Source organism: Bombus terrestris, chromosome 10 (assembly GCF_910591885.1).
Source record: "Bombus terrestris chromosome 10, iyBomTerr1.2, whole genome shotgun sequence".
NCBI lineage: Eukaryota > Metazoa > Arthropoda > Insecta > Hymenoptera > Apidae > Bombus > Bombus terrestris.
The window spans coordinates 17920806-17940793 of NC_063278.1; the positions used below are offsets into that span (position 1 = coordinate 17920806).

General features: G+C 34.4%; 1 protein-coding gene across 12 annotated transcripts in view; it reads right to left on the reverse strand.

The window, feature by feature from the left end:
• LOC100648987 (acetylcholine receptor subunit alpha-like) overlaps positions 1-19988 on the reverse strand; it is a 430373-nt gene that overhangs the window by 301836 nt on the left and 108549 nt on the right. For 10 of the 12 annotated variants that reach the window (XM_048409567.1, XM_048409564.1, XM_048409559.1 and 7 more), the window contains one exon: positions 12221-12265. In XM_048409567.1, coding sequence (XP_048265524.1) covers positions 12221-12265 — 45 coding nt within the window. Of the gene's footprint in view, positions 1-12220; positions 12266-13301; positions 13321-19988 lie in introns of those variants that run through there. The other 2 variants (XM_048409566.1, XM_048409568.1) reach the window with 2 other exon arrangements.

Consider the following 19988-nt stretch of genomic DNA (forward strand, 5'->3'; position numbering starts at 1 on the left):
CAGAGAAACGGATGTGACTCTTGTCAGTGTAACGATCTGAAACGTCGCTGCCACACACTCTCTCTGTTTCTCTGTTGCTCCTGTTCTCGATTTCAAATCCCGTCTTTATCGAACGTCACGGCCGACCAAACAAGTGTTCGCCATATGGTACAATACGGTTATGAATCGTCAAGCAGTGACGAACCGAGCTGTCGCCGTGAAAAATTACCGAGAGAAGGGAGAAACGTCATGGAAAACATGTCGGCAGAATTTGTGCAGTACAAACGAGAACGCGGCAACGATTAAATTTGTACCGCCTTCAGACACGGGGGATGAAGACAGACAGCCAGAAAACGTACGTAAACGTAAAGAAACGAGGGAAAGAAAAAACCGACGCCTAGTAAATGGAAAAATATTAAAATTTCAACGAGGACAAAGCATCTAGTACATATACAGGGTGTTTCAGTTGTATCCGGTCGAACGGTATCAGCATATTCTTATGATTAATGCTCAGTTACAAAGCTGCAGGAAAGATATCGCGATAAATGTATCGACTAATTTTTATCTTTTGAATTTTAGACCGATTTAACACGTTGACTGCCACGGCACCCGTATTCGGGTGTTGCTTATTTGACTACTTGCGAAGGATCGTCGTAGGTATTTGAAGATATTCCATAATAATAAAACTGCTGAATTGTTATGAAAGTAATACGAAAATGGTTTATTAAAAAATTATTTAGTATGTAAAACTTTAAAGCATTCTATACATAGCCGAGATTAGTCGGGACAATTTGGACAATAAGCTATTGTTTTCTTCAAATTCTTCTGCGCCTTTGTTCGGTCCATTCGACGTCTTTTATTTGCATAAGATAGTTTGCATGCGCGTCTAATGCTTCTTCCGGAATCATCTTTCCGAACGGCGATATTATGCCGACTCCGTCGAATACAAGGATTTTCTGTATTTTCAGACAACCCTAATAATTTTGCAACTAATAATTGCCTAAATATTCTAACATCTATATTCTTCCTTGTTGCAATTTTGTAAACCGTCAAAGCGTTTACAATAGAAATTCCCAGAAGGAGTTGAATGCCAAGTTTTCTGTACCATTTGATTCCTTTCCTAATTGTGGTGGCATAAGAAACCATTTGGTCGGAATAATCTATACCACACTTTCCTTCATTATATTCAACAACAGCTAGTGGTTTTAACGTTGCGAACGAACGAAACGAGAGATCATTATTGAGACCACCGCTTGAGCGACTTGCATTACTAAAATATCGATGGGAGCGCCTAGCAGAGAACGCTTGGTACTGCTGCACGCGTGGCCTGACGGAGATTTCTTTGAAACCACGCGTGGCAGTCAACGTGTTAATGTAACGATTTCTACTTATGGAAAAGATTGAAATGCGTCGGGCAGAAATTAATTTATCTCGGGAATTGATACAAATGATAAACACTGCATTCGGTGAAGTTAAAGAAAATCACAATGAAATTCTGATAGCAATAGACTGAATGTATCAACGATGTTGACTTTCCGTTCGCAAGAACGGACGACATTTTTTGTAAACATGAAAAATCCATGGAACGAGAGTGCATTCATTTAAAATTATGGTATTTTAGCTGTAGCTTTGTAGTGGAGCATTCACGATCCATTATTTATATAGCATCTTTCCTTACGTTCAGACGTACAATTTGCTGGTCATTTGACGAGGTAGGACTCAGTCAAATACCTGGGCATGACTCTGGACAGGAGATTAACATGGAAACAACACATCATAGACAAATTGAAGCAACTCAAGGATAAACTTAAAAAATTCTACTGGCTCAGTGGCCAACCTAAGCACGCAGAACAAAATTACACTCTATAAGACCATAATAAAACCTGTCTGGACCTACGGAATTCAACTATGGGGAACATTAATTCCAACGTTGAAATACTTCAACGCTTCCAATCGAAAACGCTAAGATCCCTAATAAATGCACCCTGGTATAATGAAGCAATACATCGCGACCTCAAGATACCCACAGTCAAAGAAGAAATAACAAAATGTAGCAATAGATATATCAAAAGAGTGAACGAACATCAAAACCCCCTAATTACTAAATTACTTAATACGTCGGACCAGATCCGCAGGCTAGAAAAACACTATCCGTTAGACTAGACGTTAGCACTAGATTCAACTAGATATTTCTAATAAGTAATATTTACTTATTTATAATATTATTATTTATAAATTATACTTATCTATAATAAGTTAATAAGTTTATTATTAGTGTCTTTCTAGATAGTTATTCTAGTTAATAAGTTTATTAACTTATTATAAATAATTAGCCATGTCACTGCGCAATGCCAGAGAAACTTACTCAAAATTCCCAATGCGAGAATTGATTGTAAAATACTTGTAAATAAAAAAATTTAGCGAGGTAGAAACAAAACACCCTGTATATAGGTATGTTCTATTTAACCGGAAACGTTGAAATATCTGAAGAAATACGAATGATACGAAGAAATGTCTGAGACAATAGTTGTACGGTATCGCGGGGAATATTCTGTTTTGCATAGTTCTACTTTGCGTAGTTTACCTTGTGACGACCTTGAAACGTCCTGCAAGGGTGACATCAGAATTTTATTTTTGATACCGCCATTTCTTATTATATATTCTTGCATATTCTTGACAGTCAAACGTTTTCAAAACGCTACAAACTTGTGTCTTTCGCAGCGTCCCCTGAACTGTCCGGGAAACAGTATCATGTCCTCGTTGATATCATACAACTTTTTTCAGACATTTGAACGTCTCCAGTGAAAAAGGACATATTGTGTATATAAACTGTGCAATCCTTTTTACTGTGCGATTGTACGATAATTAATAATTGATTAGTTCAAAAGTTATAACGTTTCATCCATCGTTATGTCTGCTACCATTAACATTTTATAGGAAAGTTTCTTACAAAAACTGCACAACTTGCGCAATTCTATAAAAAGGTTTCTTACGAAACTACCTTTATCTTACTGGCAAGGATTAATAAGACATAAAAGTCAACTTGTCTCGTCTTTTTAAATTAAACGCTACATTTAACTCGTTTAAACAAAGTAATAGCTACATTAAAGTAACTCGTGAAACGAACTCAATGACTTACAGTAGTAAGAGCTTTCGGAGTCCGATGTGAACTAATATTCTGTTTAATCTTCCGCTCTTGTGAAAATTTCTCTTCCTTATCAACAAGTTTTTTCAACATTTTAATTACAACAGAAATGATCAAATAGTACGTCGTTGATTCAAATACATTTTGAATATCATTGAGACATCGTTGCATTGTTATAAAAGATAGTAGCCGATTTATATCCACTAACGTTGTCATAATTCTGCTCTGATAATCTACTTTTTCACAACTTATGGAAACTGTACGAGTCCTCTACGAATCATCCCTCATGGAAACGGCTTTATCAGTAAATCAGATGAATTGTAAATTCAATAAAACGAGACGAATTATTACGTCGAAACTTATCTACGACACATACATAGAATATCATGCTACAGATAAAACTATTTTCATGCAATTTCCTATGGTAGGACAAATAGCATAGCGAAACTTTACATCGATGTAAGATTCGGATCGCATTGGCACAGATATTACTGGATCACGTGAAATTGTTCTGAAACTAATCTGAGAATCGTGTGCAACTATTGGTGAGGCAACAGTTTCACTTATATCACCGATTATCGGTTTCTGTGAAAGTGTTTCTGACACAATTTCTTGAAACTTTCCATTCCTCTTAGTTGCTTGCAAAAATTTCGAAATTTATAAGAATGCTGAAGTTTCCTCTCGTAATTCAAATGTTCTGTTCTTGCACTGCTTCCTGGCCATGTTTTCTTTTGCAGATAAATCGTTTCTGGCTTGCCTTTATCCTCGACCTTGAAGTATAATCTTATTGTACATTGAATAAAATTAACGATTTTTTTATTTATTTTTTATTACAATTATTACATCCCCTGGTTAGACATGTGTATTTTATAGATATATAAATATTATATATTAGCTACAATAGAATGTAATAAATACAATAATAAATAGAATATTGTAATGTAATAAAATAATAATAGATGCCAAAAAGCTTGCAAGTAAAAAGCTTAGTACTGGTATTTAGTAAATAATTAGCTAACTAGCAAGTTGGTATAGCTCGTATGCAACTATAGGAGATGTAAAAGGTCTGTTCCTTTTAGGAGGTTTACAGATCTTTACACTGTGTTTTATTAGTTAGAAGTCTTATGTCTTCGAATTTGGTGTAGTAGCAAAGTACATGTTCGTGTTTACAAGGTACTATGGGATTTTTTTATTTATTTAGAGATATTAGAAATTAGGGTTTCCACTGATTTCTATCCTATATGATAAGTTTATTGATCGATAGATTTATTTACAATGGATTAAACAGGAAACGATGGTTATTTAACGTGAACTAAATACAGTAATGTGATACAACTAAGATAATTAAATAGTTAATTCACAACTCACAACTAATAGTTTACAACTCATAACAATTCGGCAACTCAACTCTCGACTTCTCACAACTGGACTCCTCACCACTCGACTGTCAACTCAACTATTCCACTCGACTTTCAACTCATGACTATCTCCACTCCACTCTCAACTCACTACTTGACTCATTGCAACTCGACTTCCCACTCACGACTATATCAACTCGACTCTCAGCTTACGACTATTCCACTTGCCTCTCTACTCACGACTATTTCACTCGACTCTTCAGGTAACGATTCCCGGTAAAAACTGCCAGGCCCTTTTGACCTAACGGCATTTAGGTCATTTCTCCACGATATTACAATACCGTGTTCTGTTAATGACTTATTGTTAGCTTGACAAACAAGTGGAACGTTCTCGAAAGTCGAAGATTAAACAGAATATTATTTTACTAATAATATTATTGATCAGTAAATTTTTTTTATATAGCTTTCGACGATCTGAACCTTCCAGTTGCATGGGGTAGGCAATACAAATGCAATCTTTATTCTAGTCTAAAACAAGAATATCATAGATTCTGCCTATTTCAGCGCATTAATTCCTAATACTAGCAAGATCTTTCATTTCGTGCCTTTTTCAATTTCTTTCCTTTATCGTAGAGTTGAACTGTTTTACTAGTCGTTAAAGTAATGGAATATGGTAAAAAAGGCTTAATTTGTAACAAAGATAAGAAAAGAATAATATATCTCACATATATTTCGAAATAAACCCTTGAAATTTAATTTGTGTCGACAGAAATATAAATAGAAAAAAATGGACAAAGTTTCCAATATGGCATCATAATTTGAATTTCGAGAATCAGAGGGTTAAAAGACTCATACGTATAACGTTGTGAATTATGCAATACGTTTTCGAAGTGGTTACGATCTACAATAAATAAAATATAGCCATTCCATTTAAGAGAATAATTTTGATTTTTCCATCTTATTAATCCTTTCAAGTAGTATAGAACTATTGCTACTATGTGTTCTAAAATCATTCTATATTCGAAATTTTATTTACGAAAATTCGCATGAGACTGTAATGATAACAGACATTTTGCATGACGAAACTAAGCGAAATAAAAATTTTAGTATAAAAGAGTGTACGAAATAGATTAAGAAGGGGAAAACGAGGAACATTTTTATAAGACTGTAATTATAGCAGACATTTTGAACGATGAAACTAGGCGAAACACTCTGTATAAAAGAGTGTGTAAAATAAATTAAGAAATAGAAAAGAAAGATGTGAAAATAAATGAGGTACGATTTGTAGAGAGAATGAATACTAGAAAGGCATACAAGATAAAGGACAAAATAAGGAGAAGATAAAGTGGAAGAATAATATGAAAGCAGAAGAGAAGGAGCAAGGCAACGTGGGGAAAACAGAGTTCGCATCGGTAATGAGCGCAAAAGCTCGGTTCTCCGATGCAGAAACTCTGAAACAGTTTATCAACGTGGTGAATAGGAAAGAGGAAAGCTCGTTTGCCGATAGAAATATATTATCGATGCTCTCTATCTTTTACAAATAATGAAAGATTAATGTTGTCTCTTCTAAAAATGTTAATTTCGATCGTAAAATGAATTTTCAAAATAGATGGTGCAGCAACTTTCCTCGCAATTTCTATTAAAAACGTAACTTTCACTATATTTTACTAGAAACAAAAGTATTACTAGCCGATGATGAAACTAAAAACTTTTAGTTTAGAAGGGAAGACTCTTCTCGCCATAGAATTTGCTTCATAAACTTTATTCTCGGCATGCGAGATGAAAAGCAACTGGAAGGAAAATGAACCTTGAGCTCACTATTGTAGTATCGTAAATTATTATAATTAGTTTATTAATAATAAATGGATTAAACAGATGTTAATTAAACAAAAAACGGTGGTTATTTAACATGAACTAATCGTAACAACGTATTATAATTAAAACAACTAGATAATTAATTAACAATTCTCGTCACCACAGATTCAACTCTCTCTCAACAACGCTGACAACACTGTCTTGACAACGCAATCCGCACTCTCTGGCTTCTCAATTCATACTGCCGTTAATTTGTTTATGTCCCATAGCAACTCCTTGTCTTTTGTCTTAGCCTCATATCTTTTGTTTTAGCCCCACCACGCACATGCTCAGCAACCGCTTGTTTATAATTCGCACTTATAATTCTGTTAATTTCTGATAATATTTATCTGTTTTCCTAGCCTGTTTTAATCTTTGCTCACAACACTCTTTAACACTAGAACTACCACACCAGTCACATTGACTGGTCTTACAATTTTATTTTAAAATTCCTACTTCATGTTATATTTTTTCCGCAATGATGTAATGACTTTTGCAACGATAACTAAAGGAATAATATAATGAATTTTATTTTGTTTTTTATGTATTCAAACTGAAAATAATTTTGTATGAAGACTATTTATACCAATACCAGTCAGAATGACTGGTACTTGTCAAAGTGTAAAAGGGTCCTGCAATCTGTTTATCGAACCCCAATTAACCAGTTTCCTCGTTTTGTGCAACTTCCTACACGTTTTTCAAATTTTTACTGCGTATCATTCGATATGATGATATGAGTATCAGGAAAATTCCGGATCTATCGCTAGATCGCTAGATGCTTACACTAGAAGTACCACACCAGTCAAGATTATTGGTTCTACAATTTTATAAATGAGTCAACTCTCGTTTAGGGATCCCAAATTGATTAATAATACCAAAAACCTATTAAATAACATTAAATTGCTTCTGTAAGAAAGTAATAAATCAATAAATATAAAAATATTCTATTATTACGTATTTTTTAAAGACCGGTCATTTTCACTGGTTTTGGTAGAAATAGCTTCGTGTTAACTATCGGTAGTTCTGGTGTTAATTAATTATGAGACTGATATAGGCGGTAATTCTTCTCGGACGCAGAGGCGTAATTTAACTTTCTCGAGAAATTTTTCAGTCCACAAACGTACGTATTAATAAACCGATTGATGCTATAAATTTCGTAGTTTCGAGATCTTTAACTTACTCCTACGAGACCTATCAATTAAGCAATTAAACGGAACTATGTATTTTAAATAGCGCGAAAGACTTGAATAAAGAAATGTTTAAAATTTCGTGGACAATCTTTCATGGACATCTTCCATAACATAAAAGCTATCTTGAAATATAAACAAAACTGTAGAAAGGAAAAAACAAGTAAAAGTATATGTATATTATTGGTGGAGTGTTGATTGATTTATAAAAATTAATGAATCAACGAGTAATTGACAATTGAGTCGTTCACAGGCTAATGTGGTTAACTCTAATTTTTGAAATTTTTTAGATCTCAGTGTCAAGCTCATATTTTATAATTACATCAATTTTTCTTGCTTCTTGGTTTGTGAAGCTAATTAATTCGACAGATAAGCAGTTTAATTAATAAGTCAACGAAGAGCAAAAGTTCCCGTTAAAGTAGGAAGAAATAAGAAGTCAAAGGGAAAGGATTCTACGATAAGTTTCTCAATCTATTTCCTTGCATCTCATCACCAGACTGGTCCTTCGAGTTTTGATAATCAGCACACGCGTGCAAATATCATCTAGACAGAATAATCACACACACCAACCATGGATATAAGTATCGTGCTAGTAGACTGCGAATTTTTATGCAAATTCCTATTTTTCAGAATATAATTAAAACAGTGGAACCTTGGTGGAAAATTGTTTTACCTAACAAGTGTTGTAAGAAGCACTATACTTTGAACAATATGTGCATTTCGTGCAATTCTGTACTTTCAAATTTCCTATAAATGCATACAAATTTTTATTGCACGTATTTGAACGATATTTGTTCACCACAAAATGACAGCGAAGTCAGAAAATCGACACGGATATCGGATAACTGCATTTGATATCGAACGCCAGATTTTAAAAACTTCCCAATAAAAAGAAACATGCTCGTTCCCAACGAAACCAGCGCTAGAACAAGACAAAATCGATAGTTATGTGTTAAAATAAACGTTCTGTTAAAATAGTGCTAGTTTAAATTTATACAAAAGTTTGAGCGTTATCTTGCAGTGATGATAAAAAATGTAAAAAAAAAAAAAAAGAAATGAAATGCAACGAGGTAGAAAAATATGTAGTATCGAATATGGGACACTCAGAAAATTTGTAAAAAATTCTCGAACAACTTTATTTTCATTACAGCGGCCCAAATTTCCATAAGGACACTGTGTTCCTTGGTAAAATATTACAATCATTTTATTCTAATCATAAGTTTGTGTACGATAGCATTCTGGGAAAATTAAAAAAGAAACACGTGCTTCGGTTGTGACAACAGAAGTAGCATTTCTTTTAAAAGATATAAAAGATATAATTAATTAAATTAATATAAAAAGATATAATTAATGTAATCGAAAATGTCATTAAAAGATGTAACAAATATAAATATAACGTAAAAATATAATTTAACAGAAAACAAAATGGAAACTCTCTATAAAGCCAACACGCTCTTTAAATAAACAAAATGAAAATTGACAATAACTTCATCGCTGTTTCCATATTGATAGTTTGTACAAATTTTGTAATGTTTTTTTATCGATTGATAATTCACCAATGGAATTATATTGCCTGCAATGCATGAAATTTTCTTACAATTATTCCCCTAAGATTTTCTATGGGATTCGAATCTGGAGAACAATTCTTTTTCATGTAGCCATCGTTTTGTATATTTTGACGTGTAAACCGGAGCTTTGTCGTGTTGATAAATAAAATTATCATTCCCAATTCTTTCTGTGAATGTTATTAAAACCATTTCTACATATACGTTTCTTTTCTATTTCTTCCAAAATGGTATCATACACAGACTTGTCATTAAAATGGGATGTTTATAAGATTTTACTATAAAACATACAATGGCTTCATGGAAATTTCAGCAACTGTATGTACATGTACTCTTATGTTTCTCCTGCCATCTTCCTGTCCAATCTCCTGATCCAAAAGAAACAAGCATCACACACACTGAACTATTTATCTCGGTAATTATTCGCAGCAACATCCATTAAAGGATACATAAATCCTTGACCAAGAAAGTAAATTCACTGTTAAGAACGAGCCACGTTCGTAGATTTACGGCCGTAAATTGCATGTATACGTCTAACGTATTTAGTGGGATTTATCTTTGAAGACGTTTTTCAAGTTGCTCGGGGAACGAGGATAAGGATGTTAATTGGTCTCGCTTAATTATTCTTCAATTACATTTGCTGCTGCACCTTACTGTCTTGCCTCTCGTCCCTCCTTAGCTCGATTCTTTCTAGCAAAAGAAACGGCGCGCAACGCTGTGTAGTTACACGAGTACATATTACTTGGCGAAGCAATTTGCAGTTACTGTGCTGACGATGACTCGAAATAGCTAAGCGCCTGTTACTTCCCACGCACGAATTACGCCGCGCCGCCTTCAGCCTATTCGGCTGGTTCGCCTGTTTTCCTTCAAACTTCTCCCACAATTTCCAATTTTAAGTAATCGTTCATTTGCGACGTTACCGTGTTGCTCAGATTCGTTTGGCATCGAGACACGATACGGGGGCTGGCGAAACTGTTTGGACGCACGTGGAAACTCATTGCGGATACGTTAGGCGTATTATACGAAGGATTTTGCAATATTTCGAAATTTTACTTATTTCTTCGCATTTTTGTTAAGAGGCGCTCAGGGCGTCGATATTGATGTTGATATTTAAACTTCTCGATGTTATGTGAGTCTTTAGATCTTAAACGATCGATATACAGGATGTAACAGAACACGTGAGACCCACTTCGGGAACTGATTGTACACGTAAAAAGGATGAAAAAAGTTGATATAAACGTATCTACCTATGTGTTTTCGTTCGTGAGATGTGACAAATTTTGTAAGCAGGACAAACCCAGTGAATATACTAAGTTGAAATACTAAGCTTCAGAATAGGACAAGCTTTTCGACAAATTCGGGAAACACCAACAAGCGTTCAGAGTGTAACCGGATCTATGACAAGACGTTTACTGGTTTGCTTTGAAATACAGGATTGTCTTTTTAAGCATCTTCTGTGATAGTAATTAGATAACACGAAATCAAAACAAAAATTCGTTATGTCTCATGGACGAACATAGATAGAACATATATTTACATGAGCTTATTTTTATCGTTTTAACAGGTTCTGTTACACCCTGTATATTATCGATACGACATTGAGAACCTTAAATACTGGCAATAATTAACAGTTAATCAGATAACACAAAATACAGCAGAAAATTCATTGTCTCTCATGGATGAACATAAAAAGAATATATATTTACATGAGCTTATTTTTATTGTTTTAACAGGTTCTGTTACATCCTGTATATTATCGATACGACATTGACAACCTTAAATACTGGCAATAATTAGCAATTAATCAGACAACACAAAAACGAAGCAGAAAATTCGTTTTATCTCATGGATGAACATAGATAGAACATATATTTGTATGAGCTTATTTTTATTGTTTTAACAGTTTTTGTTACACCCTGTATATTGTCGATACGATGTTGAGAACCTTAAATATTGACAATAATTAGTAGTTAATCAGAAAACACAAAATAGAGCAGAAAATTCGTTGTGTCTCATGAATGAACATAAACAGAATATATATTTACATGAGCTTATTTTTATTGTTTTAACAGGTTCTGTTAGACTCTGTATATTGTCGATACAACGTTGAGAACCTTAAATATTGACAATAATTAGCAATTAATTAGACAACACAAAAACGGAGCAGAAAATTCGTTTTATCTCATGGACGAACATATTATAGATAGAACATATGTTCATACGAGCCTATTTTTATTATTTTTACGAGTACAATCAGCTTCCGAAGTAGGCGCCACACGTTCTCTTACATCCTGTACATTATCGATGCAATGATAAGAATCTTAAATATTGACTATAATATCGATCTTTAGAACGTTTCGATTTTCTTTAAATTTTTGTATCTTTTTTCTTTCTTTAGATCTGTCCGGAAAATCACGAAATTTCGGAACAAAGTATAACGTACTAATAAAGAAACGACTGAAACCCGAAGAAGCCTAAATATGTCATTTTGAAACTTCATTAACAGTGTGACAAGGTACCACTATCATGATTATAGTAATAAAATCTAAAACAAATCCGGAGGTGTGTAGTTAGAAATTACAAAATATTTATTGGAAACATACGTCTCTAAAGGATTAGAAAAATATTTGCACGATCAATTGTTTACTATATATCATAATATTTAATGAGATCTATTTTTAGCACTAATTACATGTTCAAGACGACTATTAGAACTGAGTATTAATTTTTCGTTGGATGTACGTTTGCGATAAATGTATTGTAACTTGTAACTTATATCTATGTATATATGTATATTTTCATTGGTAAAATTTTATCAATATAATGACGATAATCGCGTCATATCGCAGAGTTAATAAAATTTCAAGAATTTTCGCATAGCACACGTAATACATTCATAAAAATTTTCTGCGTCGAATATTCGGATACTTTTCTGAACTGTTCCATATATTCAAAGCGTTTAAAACTGTGAAAACGAGTCACGAACATATAACGGTAATTAATTTTAGTAATTAAATCGCTGCGCAGATGAATTATATCACGACGAATAATCTTTCTAAGGACAGATTAAGCCGACAGTGTTTAATCTAGCTGTCGCCATTCTTTCTAAGGAGATGAATTAATATCACTCACCTGTTCGACCCACAGATTCGTCGTCATGATCTGATTCTTCAAGTTCTGCAACAAACGTAAAAAAATGACTTCTTAATTCATTGTATTAAGTATCGTTAGAGTATATTTAGATCTAAATACCAATTTTCTTATTTTTCTTTCTCGCTTCATTATATTCTACATTATTTATGAATCTTTTCATTGAAAGGTAAAATTACACATTGATGTGGATGAAAATGACTTATTAGACTATATAGAATACACAGGATGATTTGGAATACATGTCAAAAAGCAAGGAAAATGTTTCACACAAACTACAGAAATACACATGTATACGCCGATATTATTTTGTCTGCGAACGCATCAGCCGTTTTCGCAGAAATTGTTCAGGTGCAGCTGCTTAAGTGCAAGTTTCTAAATGTCTTAGCATAAATTGCCTTCTGTTGCCATAAATTACCATATTACTCAGATTCGTTGGCAATCTCCCGGAAAACTGTCTACTGATATATTTTACACGAAAGATCATGTAAATTAAAAATGCGATGACTGAGTTCATAATCGAATGTATTTACCATTTCCATTTACCAATTCTTTTTGGCCACGTGTATTTTTACTTCGAATTGTCTAAAATAAGATGAAGCATAACGAAAAAATAACGGTGACATCGTAGTCGTTCGGAAAAAATAATTGGAAAAAGATTATTTTCCCATAAAACCGAATTGCGCGTTAATCATTTCTTAATGAAACCAAAAATAAGGAGATGTTCAATTTTGGCGGAGACGTTCAATCTAAAAAAATAAAACGATGACTTTATAATTATGTTTTGACAATCACAAGACAAGATTATCTATGGAGAAAATCTTCCAAATTAGACGTTTACTGCCCATGTTTGTTACGTGGAAAATAAAGCTTGTCACTGTGGGAAGCGAGCAAAATGTACATTCATAAAGAACTCTACAAATATCGACTCTGCTGCAATTTTTAACGGAGCTTTAATAATATATGTAGTATCTTAATGGGTCTTAGAGGAAAGGACAAGTAATGATGTTTTGATTTAATTAATAATATTCGAAGCAACGAAATAATTACAATGCTGTCGTACGTCTTATTTTCAGACGCGGCTTTCGACTTCCCGATTCACACTCTTCGGCTTCTACACTCGCTCGCTCTCGCTTCTCAATTCACACTCTGCACACCTTTTGCATCCGTTCTCTCCGGCTTCTCAACTAATACTGACTTTAACGTCTCTTTGTCTTTTCCCGCCGTTCGAGACACGTGTCCCGAAACGCCCGTGGCCAGGGTCACGCGGGCCCTTTCCACGAAACTATCCACTTAAAAAGGACCGACGACACATTGATGTACCCGACGATGCCGCGGTTCTCGCGACATTGTTTACGATTCGGCAGATATCTTAGGCCTTTTGTCCACGATACTACATATATTTATATCTTAAATAAAGTTTATTTAACATTTGTTGCATCCGTGTAACAAATACAGTACATCGGACGTGACGCAGAGGCCGCTGGGCGTATTAACATAACTTGTTTTTCGTTTGCGTGATTTGTGACAATTTTTGACGATTGCGAGACGAAGTAAATTTGAAGCGCCTGTTTAAATTTCAAAATTCTTCTGAGAAAACGTCGATCTCTCAAAACGAACTAGTTTAGATTTACACGGAAAGTCGTGACGAGCAATACAGCAGAAGCCAGTCCAATTCGGAGCGAGCAAAATAGATTAAAATCTGACGTTAATTATTTCAATTATAATCAAAATAAGAAGAGTCGAAGTGAAAAGTTGGTAGACGATATAACTCGCCAATTAAAACGTACGTCGAGTAATTATCTGCCACGGGATGTATACTTTGAAAATTCGTAATACTTCATCAAAATAAATATAAATTAGGCTGCGTACTTAAAAAGTTCGCAAGATATTTCATCAAGATAACAATTATTAATTTACGATATCGCCAGAAGATCGAAAGTTTGCTGGAGGTTTGACTTTGTCCGTAAATTATTCATTCTTTGAATCGGTCTTTGCGAAACATTTGAGATATTTTCCTGGTTTCTCACCGCTAATTTAAATCCGACGCTGTGCAAGTTTTAACGAGTTCGGTATCTGGTCTGCCTCGAGAAGAACGAAACTGTGCGACAGCTGTGAAATGTAAATGCCACAGAGGTACCAAAGGAACAAGAACCGAACGAAGACAGAGTTCAATGAACGAACTTTAAAACAATATCTACGTCTCTTTTAGCGTTGTCGCTGTTTCATGAAAATGCTTTTTCATGCTAAGTTACTCCAAATATTATCAATGACACTTTTACTGAAAGCGTAAAAGCTGAAATTGATTACAACGTCGTAACTACTGCCAAGTTGTCTCTTCTTCGATAATTTTCGTTATCGTTGAAGCACATGGTTTTTGCAATTCTAACTGCTTCCTTCTTTGCTTAACTGAAATATGCTGACGCGTATTGATATGAGGAATCCCTGTCATCTTAAACAAGCATATTTCTCGTGTATCAAGAAGATTGATTGGCAAATTTGAAAAGCGTCGCTGTATAATCGCGAACAGTACGAAGAGACTAAATACCAAGAACGTGTACAAGGGAATTAAAATATCAAGTTGACGACATGGGAGTGATAATAATAAATTCAATGCTGAATTTAGTTTGTTATCTTAAATGATTAAATTAAACGTATTACTAATTAAATATACCTCAATTTATCTACAATAATTCCATTTAAAATTTTTGGTAAATTTATATTGCTAAATGGTTACGTTGTCGAAGATGGTCAGAAGACTTGTTATTAAATATAGGTTAGGGTTGATATTCAATTGATCCACACAGATTGCACTTTGTATTTCACCTCCTCGTACAAAAACGTCTGAACACGCCGGATACGCTTAGGCAATTAACACGTGGTCGACTTCTAAGATAAAAGAGCGTCGTTAGAAATCGTACCAACTTAGCTTATAGGAACTAGCGGTCATACCAACTTAGCGTTTCTCAACACTTGTATAATATACGACAAACAATAAGGAAAATTCAAGCAGAAGAAAATTACGTTTGTACTTCGAGATTAGCTATTTATATCCCAAAAATATCTAGTCACATATAACGACTATTTAGTTATAAAACAAATTCATAAAAATCGCTTGCTTCCATTGTTGTTACATCGTTCTTGAAACTTTACGAGTACTTGTACATCTGATTATTTTTATTACAAAACATGTTCGAAATAGCCACTGTGTATGCCAGTATATCTATACGATGTTGTAATGTGCGAACCAGTGCATGTCTTATCGTCTCTCAGTTTATTTGCGGAATATACCGCGGAAATTCGTTGCATCGTATCTGGCGAAATTGTCGGTGCATCTCGATACATGGTATTTTTCAGTGTTCCCACTGAAGAAAGACTCTGAGGTTATTAAGAGCAAGACCGAGCTACCAAGGTACTGCGTGCTCACGTTCTACCCATCGATTTGGAAAAATTTCCTCACCAACGTTTGTCACTTTTTCATCGCTGTTTAGTGTACCAGATATCCATCTTGCTGGGAATATTTCGTCGTACGAATTCTAATAAATAACATACTTCGTAAGAACTCATTTTTCTCATATCTTTCATGTAAAATATCAACTGTCTTAGAACAAAGTAAATTCGTTTTACTATTTTGATATTCAGAATTCGTTAAAAAGAGTTGAACATTTTAGTTGGAAAAACAAAATTCGTCGAAGTCGTATTATGTTGTTTGGACATTTTGTTCGTAAAAGCAGAATTTATCTCCGGTTATCTGACTTCACCTGTAAAGAAATCGTTACCGTCGTAATATTACGTCCTGTTCTCGATTATACGATTTCCGTGGATGATATTTTCACTCGCTGTACAAAATAACGAAGGTATTTGATGGAAACAGAGTTAGCGGAACTTTGGCAAATAATTATAATTTCATTCTTCGTCGACACAACTGTATTACACAAATTATAAATCAGACTGAACTGGAAGTTTGAAGTTCCACAGTGAGAGGAAATATTTGCAAAGCTCAGGTCACAAACTTCTAACGCAAAGTTGATTAAGCTAACAATAAGAATGGAATTATATCGTAGCATACGATATCGTAATGGTTCGTTAATGGTATGTTAGTGATAGTATTAGCCCTATGTACTTAATGTACTACTTGTAATAATAACATTAATTAATAATGTTCAGAATCTCCAATGTTGATGACATAGTACAGATCCTGTTCCTAAATACTGATAAAACGATGCTGAAAATTATGATTTCGAAAATTTCAAAATTCTTCGCGTCGCTTAATGCAAATCAAAGCATTAACTAATCCATTGAGCAACTTTTTGTTAAGAACACAAGACGATAATCGTATAATTACGATAGTCGTGTCTCGTTACAGCGATAATGAAATTTAAAAGTATCTCGTGTAATGTGATAAGTTGGGAAAAGATCATGTAAATCCAGACTATTTGTAAATATATCGTATTTTTATTATACTTGTGTCTTACTGTATAAAGCATATTTGTTTTGAAACGATTAATAAATAAATATATTGTTGAGAATTGTGGATCTTAATTGCTGAATAAAAGTAAAGGAACACTAAGGTTACACTTAGAATTCATATTAAAATAGTTTTAGATTTATTTAATAAACGATTTTCAGGATTTTCGTCGATATACAGTGACGAGCAAAAAGTGCAAACACATTCCGCTGATTTTATGTAAAAGGCGATGCTACGACTAATTTTTCAAGTGATCGGTAAAGATTAGGTAACAGTAACTACAAGCTACATTGCATTAACAAAATGTAATAGTTCATTTTCATTAACATAAATAATGTACAGAACATTTTACAAAAATGGACAACTCAAATCATGTTTACAGTTTTGCACTTTAATTATACTCGTCGAATTAAGGTTTCAACCTAGTATTTCGTCCACTTTGCTTTACTTTTTTTTAATGCTTTTAATCTACCAGGCATACTGTCAATTAAATTTTTAATTATTTGTGGTTTAATATTGTACCATTCCTGTTGTGTTCTTTCCCATAATTCATGAACACCTGAAGGTGGATTATTATATTTTGCCAGCCTTCTTTTTAAAATGGACCACAAATTTTCGATCGGATTCATATCCGGACTTTGTGCTGGCCACTTCGTCACAGAAAAATTTTGATTTTCTAGTCAGGTTTTAACTATTTTTGCAGTATGATTAGAATCCCCGTCTTGTTGAAATACTATTATACTTCACGTTCATTATATCCAATAGAATTAACTACAGAAGGTAAATTATTTTGTGGAATGGTCAAATAATGTTCTTTTCGCATTATACCTTCGATTCGAACTAAGGGACTGACATCTCTGTGAGTAAAGCAACCCCAACACATAATTGAGCCACCTCCAAACTTCATAGTTTGTTTTATACCACCTGGTTGATCATTATTCTCGGATGAAGTCCAATACCAGGACCTTCCGTCGGATTCGAATCTGTTAATTTTTGTTTCGCCACTCCATATAACTCTTTCCCAATCTTCGGTCTTTCATTCTTTGTAGGTGTCAACAAATTGTTTTCGTAATTTAATATTTTTGTTTGAAAGAGCTGGTTTACTTTCTTTTTCCTTCGCTCGAAAACCAATTCTCTTTAAAGAGCGACGAATGGTCCATTCGCTAGCATTTATTTTGATTTCTTGAGCAGCAATTTTTGGTGTTTTGTAACTATCCGACCGAATACAGTGTGCAATTTCACGTGCTGCTCTATCCGAAATAAATCGCGGTCTACCGTTTTGTGAAGAAATTGGTCCACTAACATACTTTTTTCTTGTTCTTGCAACTATCGTATGACTGACACTACATTTCTCTACAATTTGCCGCAACGACAAACCTTTATCACACAAACAAATAATACTGTTCTTTTTATCTTCACTGAGTGGCTTCATCTTGGATTAAGCATATCAAACTGAGAAGTAATTTAAAAATGGTGTGGAACAGTTGACTGCGAAACAGTGGACAATCAGTGCTTATTGACAGTTTCGTTTCCCTGACATATACATGCTATCATAAACGTTTCTGACGAAACGTGCAAAACTGTAAACATTGTTTCAAAACACAATTATTATGAAATATTCTATACATTATTAATGTTAATGAAAATGAACTATTACATTTCGTTAATCAGATGTAGCTTGTAAGTTACTGTTGCCTAATTTTTACCGATCACTTGAAAAATTAGTCGTAGTATCGCCTTTTACATAAAATCAGCGGAGTGTGTTTACTCTTTTGCTCGTCACTGTACATTTGCACGTGTCTCAGTATTCTCTTTGTCTCACCATCTTCTATGGCACACTACCAACGAAACAGATACATTCATCTGTTTTTCGAGACGCTGTGCACACACATACTTCCATACACTCATATTCACACACGTGTGTCACTACTATGCGACTAATATAGTCTAGCACACAAAATTATACATATGAATGCGAAAATGAGTTAGTACACGAAGCCAAATCAACTTAAAGCTGTCGATCGATGTTATTCGTTTCAAGTATTTAAGATTGCAACACAAAATAACTATACGTCTAACGTCACAAAATTAACTATAACGAGTATTGTTATAATGTTTAGTACAAGAGAACGTCTCGCGAAAGCACATAAAAAGCACACGTCCAGCGAAGCGCGCTGGTAGCGATTCTCTAAACTACTTTGACAGACTTCGAAGCGATTCGACGCGCTCTTTTATAGCTGGGCACCGGCAAAAGTTCGTAGTTTTAAGAATTCGTCGCTAACGAATTTCCTTCCGACTGTCGATCGTCTGACGAGGTCGGTGTCCTGATGACGACGGCAGTCAGTGTTAGACGAAGACAACCTTATCAGGGCATCGGCCGGGATGACAGATATCGGCTGCCTCGCGGAAGGTGCAAATCTTTCGCGTGTGTCTGAAATTAGACGACGATACGAACTATGGTAAGCTACAAAATCTCTGCGAGTCTACATCGTCGCGTTTTTAAAGGAAAACTAAAGCATCCGAGATATTTAAGTGATGTTAACAATGGCCAGAGGTTTTGTTCAAGCGAGCCATGACGCCTCGCAAGAGTCAAACGCCAACCAGAAATTGTTGCCAACTTCCTAACGCGTTTATGAAACCTTGCTTTTACATTGTTTTAATCTATTAGATTGTCCGAAAAGTTTCTTTCGTTTTATAAGGAAATAATAGACGCAGAATGTTTTTTGTTTTGTATTAGTTTATTGAATTATTATATAGTAATAGAAATAGAACGAAATAGATCATACCTAATTCAATAAAATAATATAAAACAGTAATTGTTGTTCATCTATTACCACCTTACGAAACGAAAGAAACTTTTCGGACAACCTAATACATTCTTTTGCATATAATATGAGAAATCTAGGGCATCTTCATCTGAAATAGAAAATTGAAAATCTAGATTTTCCATCGTTTTATTACACCGGGGTAAGATTAAAACGCTGCCGCGGAAAACCGGTAATTTAACGCGCTACAGTTCGACTCTGCGATATCAGTAAAATCACAGGTCGCTGTGTTAAGACTCCGCCGCCCGTATCGGCCGTTGCTCGTCGTTCAACCTTCTCCTGGTTGCATCGCGGATGAAATTACATTTCTATCGGGACGTAACGCGATTACCGTGACTCGATGTCGCGCGTTTCAGGCGATGCGCTCGAAATAGTTTCCGCGATTTTGATCGACCTCGCGAATCTCATTGTCGCCGCTGTTCGACCAGGCTTAACGACGTTCGATCGATCGGCCGGT